This window comes from Macrobrachium nipponense, chromosome 1 (genome assembly GCF_015104395.2).
Source record: "Macrobrachium nipponense isolate FS-2020 chromosome 1, ASM1510439v2, whole genome shotgun sequence".
Taxonomy (NCBI): domain Eukaryota; kingdom Metazoa; phylum Arthropoda; class Malacostraca; order Decapoda; family Palaemonidae; genus Macrobrachium; species Macrobrachium nipponense.
The window spans coordinates 53768509-53786616 of NC_087200.1; the positions used below are offsets into that span (position 1 = coordinate 53768509).

Here is an 18108-nt window from a genome sequence, read left to right on the forward strand (position 1 = left end):
GCGCAATTTCATGCACAACACAACAAAAAACAACCCATGGTTGTAGCTTTTATCAGTTTTGAAATATTTTCATATAAATAACGTTAAGTGCAAAAATTTCAACTTTGCGGTCCAACTTGACTCTACCGAAATGGTCGAAAAACGCAATTGTAAGCTAAAAACTCTTATATTCTAGTAATATTCAATCATTTACCTTCATTTTGCAACGACTTGGAAGTCTCTAGCACATATTTCGATTTATGTGAATAAAAATGATCCCTTTGGGGAATTCTATCAAGAACTGAAAAGACGACTTTCAACGACAAATTTCTTTCACGAGTTTCCAACGCTCAAAACGTTCTGTCAAAACACAAAGGCGGGTTTCATTAGCAAAGCTGTCTTTGAGAGAAAAAAAAATAAAAAAAGCTTGTTTCCACTGCTTTTGATTAAAGCTTTATAATATCCTCATTCTCTGGAAATGCATTTATCCAAAGTTATTTTAGAAGATGGGGTTGCTTTGATAGCGTTAATTCACAAGGTTCGTGTTTCGACATGTTTGTTAATCACTTCCCTGAGTCATTTGGGTGTCTGCTGCTGACTAGATTATTTTCCTTTTGAATCCCAAGAACTGATCATAGGAAATCCCAAGATTAACATAAAATCCTCCAAGATAATAAAATAATTGTACATCTGCCAAGTCTTAGAGTCCTAGATAATTCTCTCTCTCTCCTCTCTCTCTCTCTCTCTCTCTCTCTCAGGAAGATACTACTAATTTGACTAATTTAACCAATTGGTACCTATTAACACATGCACACTGTTTGTGTGTGTGCGTTCAAAATGGTTTTAAAATGTGTAGCATAAGTAAAACAACTTTGGAAAACAAAAAACAAACATAAATTTTATTGTTGTCAGTCGCGTGGAGTATCAAGGGTGTGACCAGCAGATGCAATAACATTCCTTAAAGATTAAAGAGATAATCTCTCTCTAGGAAATGTTCCTGCTATACTATATATATATATATATATATATATATATATATATATATATATATATATATATATATATATATATATATAATATCTATATTATATACATATATATATATATATATATATATATATATATAATATATGTATATATATATATATATATATATATATGTATATGATATATATATATATATATATAGTATATATATAATATATATATATAATATATATATATATATATATATATGTTAAACGTAAGCATATACACACATGGCATATATTACTTTAAAGCGAAGTCACTTGGGAATAAAAGCAAATAGCTGGACAGTACGCTCGTATATGTCCACTCTCGGGATTACCCTTGACCTCGAGGTTATACCGAAATGAGTTGGCAACACTGCCCCGGCCCCTAAAACGTAGATTAAAACGTGAGCCAAGCTTGGAGCCAAGGTTCGGGGCTGGGCAGGACTGATTGGGCACTGAGCGGCCTGCTGAGTAAATAGTGATCCAGTTATTGAGCTTTTCTCGTTCAGTTCAGTACGGTCGTCCTACTCTGTTAAGTTGATCTTGAGGTAAGATATTAAGAATAAGTTTACTGTGAGCTTCCTAGGCTGTAATATGAAATCTATGCATAAGATTCCAGAAGTTATTAACTTGTCAGTCGCTAAGAAACTCGACTGAATCGTTAACATAACACACACATGCATCCTAATGCCCCCCCCCCCTTTTTTTTTTTTCTTTTTTAGCCCAAACCCGAGAACAAGTAATGGAAAAAGAATGGCAAGGCTTATCCAGGGAAGAAGAGGTGAATTGTTCATACAGAGCCTATATCAGCTTTGGGTAATATTTTCTTCCCGAATCAAATCTGTCGATAATTTTTCAGCAGTGCAAATAATAATTTGTTCATATCGATTTCTACTGATAAGATCAGGATGAAATAACCACTAGATGATGTCGAGTTAAGAAGAGACGTGACACAGACTTTATGAAGCGCACATGTGTGTGTTTACGTAAGCTAAAATTAAGAGACTCCCTGAGATATGGTGGGGTGGGGAGTGGTCGTCAACCAGACAGTTCGCAACAACAGCAGAACCCATATCAGATAAGAGAGAAGGTACATCAGTTTAATTTAGTCCAATAGTACGGCAAAACATGGAACCGAATGCATCACATTTAATGAAACAAACAAACAGGCTTATTAGGCCTAATGACATTTGACTGGTTTTGCCCATCAATCCTTTGAAGTTTGGTTTGGTTGTCCTATAGAATGATCTCCCTTTGAATGACTTTCTGTGTTAAGCACCAATACAAACACTTTTCTTGTGTTTTGATATTAATTACTAAACAGTACGAAACCATATAGTACCCAAGATTATGGTGCATAATGCTTGTGGGGTCTGTGGTGGGAGGTTGAAACCAACATTCTTCAGAAGCTTGAATTACAAGTCAGTGGTCCCGTGGGCTTATTCCGTTTGGATCGGTTTCATCCACCCAAATAATAATAACAATTATAATGTTGCCCAATGATGAATGCAAAATGCTAATCCATGGTCCCCTGTATATCATCATCATGACCGATAAAAGAAAAAAACGGGAAAAATTAACAGAACGTGTTATATGACAGTAGAAAATTTTGACAGGTAACTTAAATTTCGTCATGACAAATGACAATAACTTTCGTTCCGTCGGAGAAAGAAAATCCAGCAATGTATACAGATGTCAAAAAGAAAGGAAATACGGGCGGGCAAATCAAGAGTCGCTCGAAAGGCGAGAATGGATGACGCAAACCTATGTCTACCTTCGTTACTGCTGTGAGGCTAACTGTAACTGGTGACATTCGGCTGGAGAGATTAATTTAGGCATATGAGACGACTGTGGTCACTGGTTTCTGCGTGTTCACAAACGGCACTTTAATGACTGCATTTGGTTTCACCGAATATTCATCCACCCCGTAGGAGAGGTCGTGCCGTCAGTGCACCTCATGTGGTGCACTGTAGGCATTACTTAAAATTTCTTTGCAGCTTGCCTTCGGCCTCTAGCTGCATCCCCTTTTTTCCTTTTACTGTACCTCCTTTCATTTCCTCTTTCTTCCGTCTTACTTTCCACCCTCTCCTAACACTTGATTCATAGTGCAACTGCTTTGAGGTTTTCTGCCTGTTACACCTTTCAAACTTTCACTGTCAACTTCCGTTTCAGCGCTGAATGACCTCATACTAGGTTCCTTTGGCCTAAATTCTGTATTCAATTCAATTCAATATCCATTCTTGTTTTCTGTACTGTTGTAGCCAGTGAAATCAATTGAAACTGCGTTGTCTTCCATGTTTCAGGTCATCTGCGTCACCGAGGCTATGGGAGGCGATGAGAAGCAGAGGCTACCTGTTATCGATGTAGGAAAGCTTGGTGAGTGTAGTGGCAGAAAATGTACATAAATATACATAAGTGGCCATTTTCGCTTACTCTTGTTGGGGGGCGGGGGGTGGGTGGGGTAGAAAAGCCCTATGAAAAGCATTAAAAGGTCCTGAAAGTGGTGTTTCGCACCGAGTTAAAGATAAAGGAGTTTTAGGATAGGATATTTATGATTTATTAATTAGAATGAAAATGTAAAAAATAAACAATTTGCATATTAAACAATACAGAACAATTATTACTAGTAAAATATGGCATATTTATTTTAATTTTCGTTGATGAAACAACGCACTATTTGATCTTTGCTGAGAAGCAGTGTTGTCAGAATAGACACCCATGTTCTTGCTGACAAAAAGTAAGGGAAAAGCTAAATGCAAGAGGCCTGATTGTTGAACTGAACTGAATTGAATATAGAATTTGGGCCAAAGGCCAAACACTGGGATCGATGAGGTCATTCAGCACTGAAACAGAAATTGCAGTAGAAGGTTTGAAAAGTGTAACAGGAGTAGGGTTGTGAAAAAAAACCATTTTTTTTTTTCATTTCGTGTTTTTTTTTTTAGGTTTTTTTTCCTTTTCCCCCAATTTTTCATGTTCTGGACCTTTCTGGTGATCCTGCTAATACTTAATATGGACATATGGCATTTCTTAAGACTTCCACCTTCCTTCTAGATTAGAGGAATCATTAAAATAATGATATTAAGGGTAAAAATGCTTCTTTAATTGATAATTAGAACATGAGATATATGAAGTATTACTAAGAATTTCACTTATAGTCTCAAAATATAATGGCATTTTTGCTTGCTATTTGAGTATGATGATATTTGCTTTCCTTTTTTGCTGAATTTTGATGAAAAAATAATTTTCTTTTGAGATCATAATGTGAAACAATGAAATAGCCCTATGAAATTAAATGAAGAAAATTTAAATTAAAAACTGCTCTTGAAGTTACAGCACAAAGAGATAAGTTTTATAGATATAATGTGACCATTATAATATAGCCTTTAGGGCCTAACATAAAAATGATAATTTTTGTCATTCAATGAAATCTGAACATAAAGAATTTAACAGACAGTTTCCATTGAAGCAAAACATTAACTTTGGCCTAAAATTATTAATGAAATTGCCTCTCAAAAAGGTTAAACTTTCTAGTCTGAATCGGTATAACTTTTCTAAGATCGCTCTGGTGGGGCCAGGTAGAAAAGGCAAAGATGTCATATCTACGGGCATGTAAGTCCCGTTAAATGCTTCCCGCAGATATAATCCTTCTTAGGAGAATTCGCTTTAGACTCTGGGAGTCGAGGGAAAGGGATTGCTTCGTCCCTGTTAACTTTTTTTTTCCTCGATTCTATTTAGCTATTCCTTCTTTCTCTTTCTATAATTATAGATGCGCTGAATGGCCTGTTGGCTCAGGTGTTTGGACTTGAAACATAAATTCATGTGTCAATCGATCTACTATGCCCTTAGAAAAGACAACCGCTCATTGCCTTTTTTGCATAACATTTTTATAAAAATTATCCAAGTCAGTCACAGGACTCACTTTCTCTTTTCTTTTTTGAAACACTGGAGATTCCACTATATCTCCAGCCTTCTTGCATCTTAAGTCTACGAATAGTCATTTCTGACACTTTTGTTGCTTCAGATGTTCTCTGGATAGGCTTCGAAACATCAGTTACAGGACCCTCATGATGTCTTTAAAAAATGAAGTATTTCAGGAAATTATAGTGTATTTCCTTGGCCTCAAGTGGTGGGTGAAGACGTTTATGGGAGTCACTTGGGCTGGGCTGTCCTTACTTATCACAGTGGATGATCGAGTGCGAGTATCCTTTAATGATTATTGACCATGACCTTTTAAATCCTCTTAAAAATCATAGGTCCCCTAAACTCAGATCTGGCATCGCCGGGGGAAAAATGTGCCATACCTTCATTTTCATTAATGAAACTGAGGTTTTAACGAAGAATATACAAAATAAGATAGATTCAAAACATCTGATGCAAACAAAGAACCACATTTCAAGAAATGAAAACTATTTCAATAGACTCCATGAAGCTAATATGATTACCATAAGATGAAAATTGCCAACGTATGATATCTGTACAAGCCAAACCACAGTGATCTTAGAAAAGTATACGCACTATAGTTCGGAACCTAAGTCTTCCTCCGAGTCTTCTGAAGAATAATCCTGGAGTGAAGATTTGTCCTTTAAGCTGGATGCAGAGGAGCATCTTGATGATGATGGCTTTTTTTTTGTGAAAGAGGAGCGTCTGCTAATGTTGATGGTTGTGGAGTAGAAATTCAATGAAGTTTTTCATCTAATGTCAAATGATGAGCAACATATACTACAAGTTTGACACCCCTATCTGTTGATAGACGGTTGCGATCAGAGGAATGGATATGTGAGTGGCGACTGAATGACCGTTCAACCGAGGCATTGGTTGGGGGCAAATTTAATATTCCAGCAGCCACTTTTGAAAGTTGTGTGTGGCTGCACATACCATTCCATCATGAGGTAGGGATACACTGGTCCACACTTTGCCAGATGAAGGGTTTACTAAATCATTTTTCCTTTCCCCTAAACTTAGCTATTTCTCCCAAAACCTTTTTCTGATCTATACTGGGCATCTTTAAAGCTACTTCATATGTCGATTCGATCGCATCAACTGCTCCTTCATCACTTATGTGACATCCTCTATAACGGGGATCCAATAAGTTAGCAGCCAGGTGAACTTTCTGGACAAGCCACTCTCGCCTCTTGGAGACAACTTCTTTAAGGAGAAATCATGAAAAACCTTCACGACAATTGAAAGATACTGATCATCGCCTTCAGTCATAGTTATTGCAGTTGCTACTGGTTTTAGTAACTGAAGATGTTCTGCAATCTTGTCCCAGAAATCTTCTGAGAGAAGAGTAATTATCCTTTGCACTCTTTTCTAACCCTTTCTTAACCTCCTCATCAATTGCCAGCATCTGTAGAGTATGCTTGTTTTCTTGAATTGACTGCATGCAGTGAATGATTGACCCCCATCTAGTTTTCACAGGCAGCTTCAGAGAAGTTTTGGCCTCATTTCCTTCACTTTGCAATTTCCTAAATATAGTCAAGAGTTTTTGACTATTCTTAATGTGCTTTACAAGATTAGTACATTCCTTTTGTATTGACTCAATAGAGTTTGCTTTCATGATATCTGTGAACATTAGATGTGATGCACCCAATCCCATTTACTCTGCCTCTGGTCCCTTAATGATACCAGTAGAGGAAAAGACCCCATATAGACTCCACTTTTCTAATCACCCCCTCCCCCCTCCCCCCTCCTGATAAGCTCATGTACATACGTGAGGCCTAAAAGGGGCGGGGCAACCCCCAAAACCCTACAAAAGGGGCAGGGCAACCCCCCAAACCCCTAAAAGGGGGCGTGGCCACCCTGACCCCAAATCGACTCCACTATTCTGGGGGGCTGGCCACCCCTGACCCCAAATTGACTCCACTATTGTAGGGGGCGTGGCCACCCCTGACCCCAAATTGACTCCCCTATTCTGGGGGGTGTGGCCACCCCTGACCCCAGATCGACTCCACTTGTCTCATAAGCTCATATACGTAGATGACGTGCAAAAGGGGGTGTGGCCACCCCTGGCCCCAAATCGACTCCACTTGTCTTATAAACTCATATATGTAGATGACGTGCAAAAAGGGGTTGTAGCCACCCTTGACCCCAAATCGACTCCACATTATTGATGAGCTCATGCACGTCCATGAGGTCCAAAAGGGGGGGGGGGGGGGGGTAGGCCACCTGTGACATCACAAAACCCTACAGAAATAAAACCATCATATCATCCCCCCGACCCCAAATCGACTCCACTTTCCTACCCCCCGTGATGTCACATAACTCTACGGGAATAAAACCATCATTTCAACCCCCCAACCCCAAATTGACTCCACTTTCCTACCCCCTGTGACGTCATGTAACTCTACGGAAATAAGACCATAATTTCATCCCCCCGACCCCAAATTGACTCCACTTTTCTACCCCCGTGACGTCATGTAACTCTACGGGAATAAAACTGTCATTTCAAATCCCCGACCCAAAATTGACTCCAATTTTCTACCGCCCGTTTCCCAACCCCAAACTGACTCCAATTTTCTACCCCCCTTGACGTCACGCAACTCTACGGGAATAAAACCATCATTTCAAACCCCCGACCCCAAATTGACTCCACTTTTCTGCCCCCGTGAATTGTTTTCAACGTAACCGGGACATTTACCTCCTCCTCCTCCTCTTATAAAAACTCTAAATTTATATATGCGCATCCCGAATATAGCCTCTATTGACTTCTCTCTCTCTCTCTCTCTCTCTCTCTCTCTCTCTCGTCTCTCTGCTCCTCTCCTTCTCTCTCTCTCTCTCTCTCTCTCTCTCAGCCGTTACATTTTGTTTTATATATACACAGCTGCTTAGATATTTGGAGTATCATGATAAAAGGATATTTGGCAGCTGACTTCAACCTCACGTGAGACATATTTATCAATTTGATATCTCCCCCAATAACCGACAGGGATGACATTATCCGATGATGAATCACACACACACACGAGCTGACTTCAACTTCATGAGACATATATTTATCACAGAATTCGAGTCTTAATCTCCATTTTTCCCATGCCAAAGTATACCCAAGGACACAGGCACACATTTCAATTTTGTTTATTTATAAGTATAATATCGAGTTTGAAAGAGGTTAAATGAAAAATCAAATGACAGACAGAATTGTTATATTATATTTGTAACCAATGCTAAATACAGGGGAATGAATTAATATTCCATACAAATACATACAATGGATAAAAACTGTACATCGAAACACACGGCCACATCACAACCCTAGTATATGCCACATACGTCTTCTCCAACGGCTTCCCGACCGTGTATCAAAGACGACGTTTCATCTAATACCTTAAAGCTTTTAAATTTAGCTAACAAGTTTTTTATATATAAATCTTCCACACAACTTTCCTTCAACAGAGATAAATTCTTGTTCATTATAGCCATACAACATATTTTAGCAATTTTGTTCATTTCATCACTGAATGTAGCTAACACAGGTAAATATTGATTCAACCAAATCGTGTTAACCCGCCCGCTTTGACCAATGCCTGGGGGAAAGATAACATATTTGACATAGTCAAATGAGGATTTAAATCATTCTTCCTTCAATTTCTTGACCGAAGAAAAAAAGTGATTGAACCTCATCTGTTTGCTATCTCTTCCCAAACGATCGGCGTGATCTTCATCTTTGGAATAAGCCATGCTCTTTTGCGCGTATTCATTATCTTCAATGGGGGCGCCGATACCATATTTGGTTAATAAGGTAGTTATGGTGGGTAGATCAACTTCTTCGTCGCATTCCCAAGATGTGATATTTTCAGGTTTTTTCACAATGGCGGACCCCTCAATGCCCCTATCACGAAGACAGGCATATGATGCACCAGTGCGAGAATATAAAAAACCTGCCAACTCGGCATATGGATAAGTTTGAATGATGCCCGCCACCACACCGTAATTCCTGCAGGTGACACAGTTAGTGGCCACTACTAAACATGTATTCCTCTTCCTGAACTTATTTTCGGACAAGTTCCCGAAAACTAATTTGCACGAGGAGGTTGATGAAGCCATGGCGAGAGTTCACATCTTGATGTGACAATCCTTCAAGAGCTAATGAGCTACGAAAACCCCGCAACCCGAGCTCCCTCTATCACAAACACTGATTACAAACTAGTTGTGACGAACCATCAAGCCTTCCTCACTCCCAGCAATGATTCACACTCACACGAATAAACAAGCCTTATCATTTCCTCACGCCAAAGGTCATATACCCACCATATGACTCATTAAAGATGCGCCTACATCCATTTTATCAAAATCAGTATCACGTGATTAAACAGCTCCGGTATCATTGTTCCTAAAATGTTAATAAGCCACCCACCCATCCACCATGTTTCTTTTCTTCCACACACTCGCCATCTTGTTTTTCGCATGTCCCGCCCTCACCTTCCCACACCCTCCCCCTCCCCCTCCTCCATCTGCCTCCTCCTCCCATTTTCACCATATTTCGCCACGTTTCGATTTGTTTTTTAATGGCTATATTCCTTAACATCCAATCTTTAACCCCAGCCATTTCAATGAAGTAGTGATAATTGGAAATATTATCAACCTGGGTTTTTTTTTATTCCCTTGAAATTCTCGAGCTATATCTAAAATATTATAACCTGTGAGTGGATGAGTTAAATCTCTTCTTCATTCCATTCAACCATGTTAGAATCTTGTAAGTGCCTAACAAAAGCCGTAATGTATGACTTTTGAGGTTCTTTAAAAAATATTGGAATAATGCATGTTAAATCGGGATTGCTTTTTTTGCGACATGTCCCCTTTAATTGTTTTCAATGTAATCGGGACGTTTACCTCCTCCCCTCCAGTCACTGCACCTACACTTTTTATAGGAGGAGGAGGAGGAGGTCCCGTAAGCGCTATAGCTGGCATAGGCGGTTTTTGGATATTAAGAGGGACGTGTCTGCTACTACTAACAGCTGCCGTATCCAACTTGCCAGTACCCTCCAGGTTATTAATATCACCATCACAAACCTCTTTTCTATTCATCAACCTCTCGTAGGTAATGGTAGGGATAACGTAAAACTCCTTCATTTTCAATTAAAAAGACTTCCTACCAAACTCGCAGCAATAGGCAATAACACTGATAAAATAGTCCCCCCTTTACGACTTTTCAGTATATTTTTCTTCTTAGATATGGACGTTGTTTTTAAGGACACAAGATGAATTTCTCGTCTACAATTTCTTAAGTGTTTAATAAACTTCTTATCTTGAGTTAGATTACCACAAAGAAAATTTCTAAAAATTTACGAGAGAGTAGACACCAAACCACCGTTTAAGATGGGAATGACTTTACTTCTTTCACTGGGTGATAAACCAGAGATGAATAAAATAAAGTTTTTATTTTTACGTATTAAAGGTTGCTTACGGTTCATATCCGTACAATTTGAGATTCATCAACCCAGAAATTGAATTGACTCGGATAACCTTTCCAATGAACGTAATATTTAGTTTTATTATTTTTCTTCCTCCTTCCCAGAATAGTGATATCATACGTTTCTGGTAGATTTGTGGGAATTAATTCTTCACGATAAAATACGCCCTTTATTTTTTCTTCACCCGCTAAATCTTCCAAGAAGTATACGACTGGATTTTGCGATGTATCCACTTTTTAGATTTTAAAAATTTCCAGAGTATTTTGAATTGTATATCCCCTCCTAAGAATTGCGTTCCGACGCTCATTGGGAATACGTACAACGTCCCCAACATTCAAGAGCGAAATGGCGGGAGGATTAACGAGAACAGCCTTTTTATACATACTCAAGAATTGACATTCAATGTCATCTCTAGCCGTTAATGCGTGAACCTCTTGCGGGATGCGACCCAAACTTCTATGGGGGGTATGGTTATAACTCTGAACAATGTCACGCAAGACGTTAATGTATGTGTTTGTTATAATATTCCCTACCCTCATCACTATTCAAATGTAAAATTCCTGAAAATTCGGTAGATTCGATAACCTTCTTCAAAGCCCGACACATAGTAACACCATCCTTCTTTTTCAAGGGAACAATTTGTAGATATCTGGAAAACACGTCAATAAAGACCAGCAAATATTTAAACCCATTATTATACCGAGCTAATTTGGACATATCAGCTAAATCAGTGCTCGCTATTACTTGCGGTTTGGGTGACATGATTTTTCTTCTGGGGAATTTTTTCCTAGTGACTATGCAGTGTGTAAGACTTTTGCCTGCGTAAGAATTCTTTAACATTTTCACTCGTAATTTGGCTATTCAGATTTTTCGCTACTCTGAATAAAGAGTCAACCCCGCTGAAACTACCCACACCCCGTGCATCTCCATACAAAGTTTTTAGCAGTTTTATCCGTTCTTTATCCATATTGGTAAGCTATTTGATATTCTGTTTCACCCAGAATATTAGTTCGGAGCTGTAACAGTTTAGGTGTTGACGGAGCGAAGTCTACTAACAAATAACCATAGCGGTTACGTGATAGGGCCTTTTTATATATGTCCGAAATGGCTGAAGCTTTTTGACGGCCGAATAACTGCCGACCTAAAGTTTCAATTTGGCTAAAATCACGATTTTTCATTAGAATATAATGTGAATAATTCAGGCTTATACTTCTACTAAACTTGCCCAAATGAAACATATTCTGCATTATGAATATAACTGAAATAGATGAATGACGTCCCGCTGTGAAGGCATTAGTGACAAATTTATTATCACTAGCCTCAAGGAAGCAATTGTCAAGTATGAATAACAGACCTTTATTAACCTCCGTCTCCCCCTTTTAAGCATTCAAAGGGATTTAAAATTTCTTTGGATACTTTAAATTTAGGACCTATTGAGGATGCGTTTCGAGGGGGTGTTCAGATACCCTGCAATATAAAATGTATTGGGAACACGTTTCATAGAGTTCAATTATTTTTTGACATAGGACGGACTTGCCACTGTTACTAAACCCCGCGATGATAATACGAGCGGGATTAGCGAACGGGTCTAACAACTGCCCAGGGAAGGGACCTGTCGCGGCCATGTTGTTAGCGCATCAAGACTATAGTTGTGTACTTTACGCGCTCCTTTTATATACAAGCCTTAATAATAACTAGCAAACTTACCCATCTACGAAGGGTGATAAAATACGGGTGCAGAAGTGAAAAATTTATATGTACTATTTGTTCAACAATATCAAAATAAGGGCGATTTTTATACATACCTACTACAGAACCTCTTTGCACACAATATTATCAGTTTGTCCACAACTTAATTTCAAGTTGGCAGAGTCAATTGCTCTGCTCATTGCCACATACAGTTGGCCATGTGTGAACATGGATGACGGCAGAAACACACCAACACGATCCAAAGTCTGGCCCTGCGACTTGTTTGCAGTGAATGAGAAGGCCAGGTTGATGGGAAACTTCCTGCGCCGTAACTGGAACGGAAACTGGTTGTCCGAAGGCATCAGAGGAATCCGGGGGATGAACAGACGTTTGCCGGTGTGAGGGCCCGTTGCTATCACTGCTTCGATGACGTGGGAGTTTAGCTCCATAACGGTGTACCTCGTTCCGTTGTAATGTCCATTGGCAGGATCGAAATTCCGAAGCAACATTACCGGGCAGTACTTCTTCAACATTATTTTGTGCACTGGCAGTCCCGATGGATTTAAGTTATTCAAAAAATCTTGCGGATATTGATGATAATTTTCATCTTCTATTGTGTCTGAGCTGAAATATTTGCGACTTTCTCTGGGAAAGTTGTACAGAAATTATGTATGAAAATTTGTAAAGTAATTAAGTCTACGGGAATAACCAGCCTCGTTTCACGGCCAGAAACAGCTCTGTTTCAGGGAATCCCTTCTCATCCCCACCCCCTACAAAGGAGGGGGTAAGGTTGGATGAAACCCCATTACAAACCATCTTAGGGATCCCCACCATAACCCTGCCAAGTTTCATGCCCATCTGACCAGGCGTTTGGCCGTGATTGAATGACAGACAGACATTATGCCCATTATAGTACGATTAGGGTGAATGGAAGTTGACAGCAATAATATTTGTTTAATTTTCATAATGAAATATATACAGGTTTTTTCCTACAATATAAAAATACAACGTACAGTAAAAATGCAATCTATAATAAAAAATACAATATAATAATTTAAAAATATAAAAAACCAACTGTGTATATGAATATATAATAAAAATACCTTATATACAATATAATATATTAAAAAATATGAATATAGGATAAAATATATCGTAAAATATACAAACTATGACACCCGGTCAAGGTGTGATACGCCTCCGTTTAACTGGAGGAGAGGGTGAAACCATTTCCCGTCGAGGAGAAGTCAAAGACGTCGAAGAGAGAGAGGAATTAACATTGCATATTTTACTATTCTCTCTTCGACGTTTTGAACATCCTTTCACCCGTGGGAAATGATGTGATGGATGTAGGGTATCTCATTCTTTTCGATTACAGCTCGATACTGGTCATGCGGAATGGTCTTTTGCCGGCACCTTTGTACACCTTTCAAGGTGTTACTACGACTAATTTCCGTCAGATACGAATAAACTTTAGGTTTAACGCCGATAAATTCCTTCATGAGTTCAGCCCCTATTTCAACCTTGACTAACCCGAGTTCCCCCTTACGTGACTCATCATACAATTCGTGAGTTTTGGGGAAATTACTCAAATCCTTGTAGGGTTTGAGCACACCCTTCAGTTCTCGATTGAGGTTATCAGTCACCAGGGAAAAGATCAAGCTGTCAGTGTCGGTATAAAGGAGCTGAACTCTGTGTCCATACTGCTTTCGAAGAACGTCGTAATAGAACCGATACATCATATCCTTCGCCATGTCTAGTATACTGAAACCGATATGAATCGGGGATTGAGCCATAACAGACTCTTTGCAATGGTTCACAATGTACCTGTCGTTACCCAGTTTTTCCGAAGACTTGTACGTGTGTTTGGACACATTCCTGAGGAGAGAGGCTTCACCGGTGGTGACGACAGTTCGGGTAGAATAATTAAATAAATTTTTAATGGTGACACCGAAAAGACCATTCATTATGATTTTGATGGCGTTCATCTTGTCCGGATCGGTCTCTTTATCATGCCTTTCGGCATTCTCCAGAATATATTCCCTGTTTGAATTTGTACACTTTCCTTATTGCCCTTTACTTCGAGACCGAGTCTTATCAACGTTTGTAATAAGGGAAGACAGATCAAGTGATTACGCATGGGTAAATGAGTACCCGTCAACTTAACATTTTTCTTGGGTAGCTTCACCTTGAACTTATTCTTTAGGTTTCTACTATAGGGCGATAGATCCTGGTGAGTCACATTCATGTGATGAATGGCGAGAGGGAGATCGTCTGTCTGTAGAGCAACATCCCGTCTAACTGGTTTGGTATCGAGTAGGATGAAATAACCGTATTCACCCTGTGAATCAATGGCGGTAATATTGCAAGCAACAAAACTTTCTAATTCGGCAGGGGAAAGTTCAGTTATTTCACCCAAGGGCATTCTGTATTTACTCATAACTGTGGGATACAAACTGGTGAAATCAACGCATAATATATACGATTGAGGATCACCCACCCTAAAACTGGGATTTAACTCTGAATTATTAGCTACACATTGCCTTCGAACTAGACTACAAAAACCACCGTGGATGTTTTTACAAATTAATTGATAGAGTTCACCATTCGAAATGAGGGGGAGATGAATTTTAGAGGAATATAGGAAAGCATCGAGTGAGAGAGAGGTAGAAGTCAGGTAACGGGCGGTGTCTAGTCCGAATTGCGCCATGGCAGCCTTCCTCCAAGCTAAATAAACGTCGGCTAATAATCCCACATCCATTAACAAATACAAAATGGTGTAATCTAGAAGATTGGTGCAATTAGTGGCGTTCCAAACCTTGACCACGTGTGCATAGCCCTCGCTGGAAAGGGTTTCTCCTGTAAGTTCCGAATCGAAACACTCTCGGGAAGGGATGCCGGGCTTTTGCAGGATATTGAAACCCGTCACATAATCATAAGGGTAGTACTGTTTACCCGTACCCAAAACTAAATCGAGACAATCCTGAGAATACTGGGTTAACAACTGACATGCGATTTCGAGGGAACCTTTCTGTTTGATATGACTCAAGGCGAGACTAGAAAGGGTCCCTGTAATCATGTTGTTGCTATCCACGAATCTCAGATTGCCCGATCTGGCCGAGTAAAATTTAATACCCTCGCGTTTCAGAATTTCAAAATCATGCTGAGCCCCCGCCTCTTTCAAGACCAGGGCAATGTCATATGACAAATTGTGTACAAACACTGTTAAAGTTGGCTCCTTAAATTGCATATTCCAATTACACTGTTGACACAGTGCACACACAAAGTTGTCCCGTGCCACAAAATGAGGGTGATGTCGCATTTTCCTGACTCCAACCTTGAATTTGATGTTACATCCTTCGCAATGAGTGCTCGCTTCAAACTTACGGGTGGATTCAGGACTCATATGTAAAGGATACGCATGCATTCATTCACACAATAATGCCCAGTCCCGGTTCATGTTCCGCAAACAATCATCAACGCATTTCTCTCTTTGACTTAGTCTATGTGTAAAATATTCCCCTGTTCTACCGTCAACGATCACATAGCAGTAAGCGAAAGCTTTCTGCCAAGATACTATTCTCGGATCGTCTTCTCCGGTCTTCGGTTGAATATACGCCTCAAAATCCAGGAAAGTCATGTGTGAGATTGGCAGCAGAGCTTTAACTTTAGTAAACTGCTTAAATTGGCTGGGTTCTGGGTATTTGAAAGTGGTTCGAGCAGTACAGGCCTGAGTGTTTGCCTCACGGATGTTGGGACTATTAAACAAAGTCAAACAGTTGTAACACATACCACCTGCGTGCTCATTCACCCCCCCCCCCCTTGAATCTGTGTTGGAACTTCTTCACGAACACCAACATATCCTTAATCAACGCGACATGGTCATCAGTGATTAATAACAACGTGACCAAATGAGGGCTTTGGGGGTTACCACCTTTCCTCGCCAGATGTACCGTCCAATGTTTTTTTTGCTGTTTCCCCATGACTAATTCACATAATTTATACAGATATATGTTGAGGTTATTCCCCTTTTCTAATGTTTTGAAAGAATCATGGGTCAACGGCATATCTGGCAAGTGTTTGATATTAAATTGTCCCCTCCCTATCCTCCTCATTAAGACATGAGGGAGGTTGTTAATACGTGTGGGAGGGTTATCCCGGAGTACAACGTACGCTTCTAACGCTGTAATGACACAGTTGTACCCAGACTGAATATTGATAACCTGATCACTACCGCGGACTCCCTTGGGATACACCTTGAAGTTATTAATATTCACTAATTCACCCCGCGTGATATGAAGTTCAACCTTATCCAGCGAGGTCATACACCAGCCCGAACCCTCGGTACGGTTGAGTCTCTCTTCCAAGTTATTAGCTATAAACTCAATAGCCTCCTCCAAGGAATCATAGATCGAGTCATTCGTAGTGAGGGTAGGTGGGGTACATACATAAAAAGCACTTTTTTCATTCATGTCGCCTAGCATCCTCACACTGGTGATAATAACACACAAGTAGAGCATAGCTGAGTGAATACCTCTTTCAAGGAAGTTACTGTGCACATCTTTGCGTAATTGGGCTATGCTACTACTTAACTTCATTGCCACGTCAATGTGTGACCCTACTGCAGCCGTCTAATGAATGGTACTCACTACCTTGTTACCCTCCGTTCTTTCCCTCTTGAGTGGAGATCCTCCTCTGGCTCCTACACCTCCACCAATGCGCGATGCTTCATTATTATTACTCCCCATCAAATCCTCATCTAATGGGAAGTCTTCAGCGAAGGGATCTGTAAAGATCGTGTTAAATAAGCACCGGAGCAAACGTGTATTATAATAATAATAATAATAATAATGATAATGATAATAATAATAATAATAATAATAATAATAATAATAATAATAACTGCAAAAACAACAATGATAATAATAATAATAATATTTTACCTGGATCGGAGGGTGGTGAGGATGATTCATCATGGCGGCTAGAGGCTTGGACATTTTCTTTAATGACATGGCAATCTGTGAGATAACAAATCCATTAATATGGCGTGACATAACATGAACGTGGAGTTTTTATGCACATAAATTATAAACCCGATGCCCATTGTTAGTCATACAGCCTACATTCAACATGTGTAGTGATCACATCATATACGTGAATAGCAATGCATGTATAGGTACATTTCCAGAAAATCGGGCATGTAAATTTACCAATAAGTTAGCCGCCCCTGTATCATTACTGAAAGGAGTGGAATATGAAGAGGGGCTAGTGGGAGTCATTCTCCCGAAATTATAATATGCTATTAAACCAGGAGATGATTTTACTATTCAATTTAACGCAATCTATAACGAGTCAGATGGGAAACACGTTTATACTTATATTTATAAGTCCATTTCGGGTTTGTTGGGTGGTGATATGAATGTCATGACTAGAGCGTTTAATATGGAAATTATTGAACAATTATTTGAATTTTACGGTGAGCATATTCGCGGAGCTATCCGCAGGGACGGTTTATTCTCATGGAATGATGACACGAAGAGAATGAGCATTCCACATATCGATGCAGGAGTGGCCAAAGTTGACAAAGTTGATATGATTGATTCAATTACGATTAAACTCAGTGCTAAAGCAGCTATGTTCGGTTTAAATGAAAAAGTCAGGTATTTAATATACAGTTCGGGTGCATTGAGACCTCATGGCGGTAGAAAAATATTCCATCGAGGCGTTGAACACGTTTACCAGTGTTCAGGTATCGTTCAACCTACATCTTGAGTGATAAAATGGTTAATCTCTTAGACTGTTTCACGTTAGGATGTGCAAGTGGTAAAGGTCTGCATAATGCCATTTATAAGCCATTTATAAACCTTTAAATACCATTGACGTATTGGATTACATTACCATCGATGTCTCGATCAGAACGGTGAACAAATAATATTTACTGAAAATGGGGTTGTATCATGCAGTCTGCATATAAGACCTAGATAAAATGCTATCACACTTTTCTTATAAATACCATA

At 39.3% G+C, this 18108-nt stretch overlaps 1 protein-coding gene across 4 annotated transcripts in view; it reads left to right on the forward strand.

Annotated features, from left to right (window-relative positions):
* Positions 1-1389: 1389 nt before the first annotated feature.
* LOC135219305 (uncharacterized) overlaps positions 1390-18108 on the forward strand; it is a 52591-nt gene continuing 35872 nt past the window's right edge. The window contains exons 1-2 of one of the 4 annotated variants that reach the window (XM_064255965.1): positions 1390-1540; positions 3296-3368. In XM_064255965.1, coding sequence (XP_064112035.1) covers positions 3317-3368 — 52 coding nt within the window. In that variant the 5' untranslated portion in view covers positions 1390-1540; positions 3296-3316. Of the gene's footprint in view, positions 1541-1714; positions 1809-1938; positions 2083-3295; positions 3369-18108 lie in introns of those variants that run through there. The other 3 variants (XM_064255964.1, XM_064255963.1, XM_064255962.1) reach the window with 3 other exon arrangements.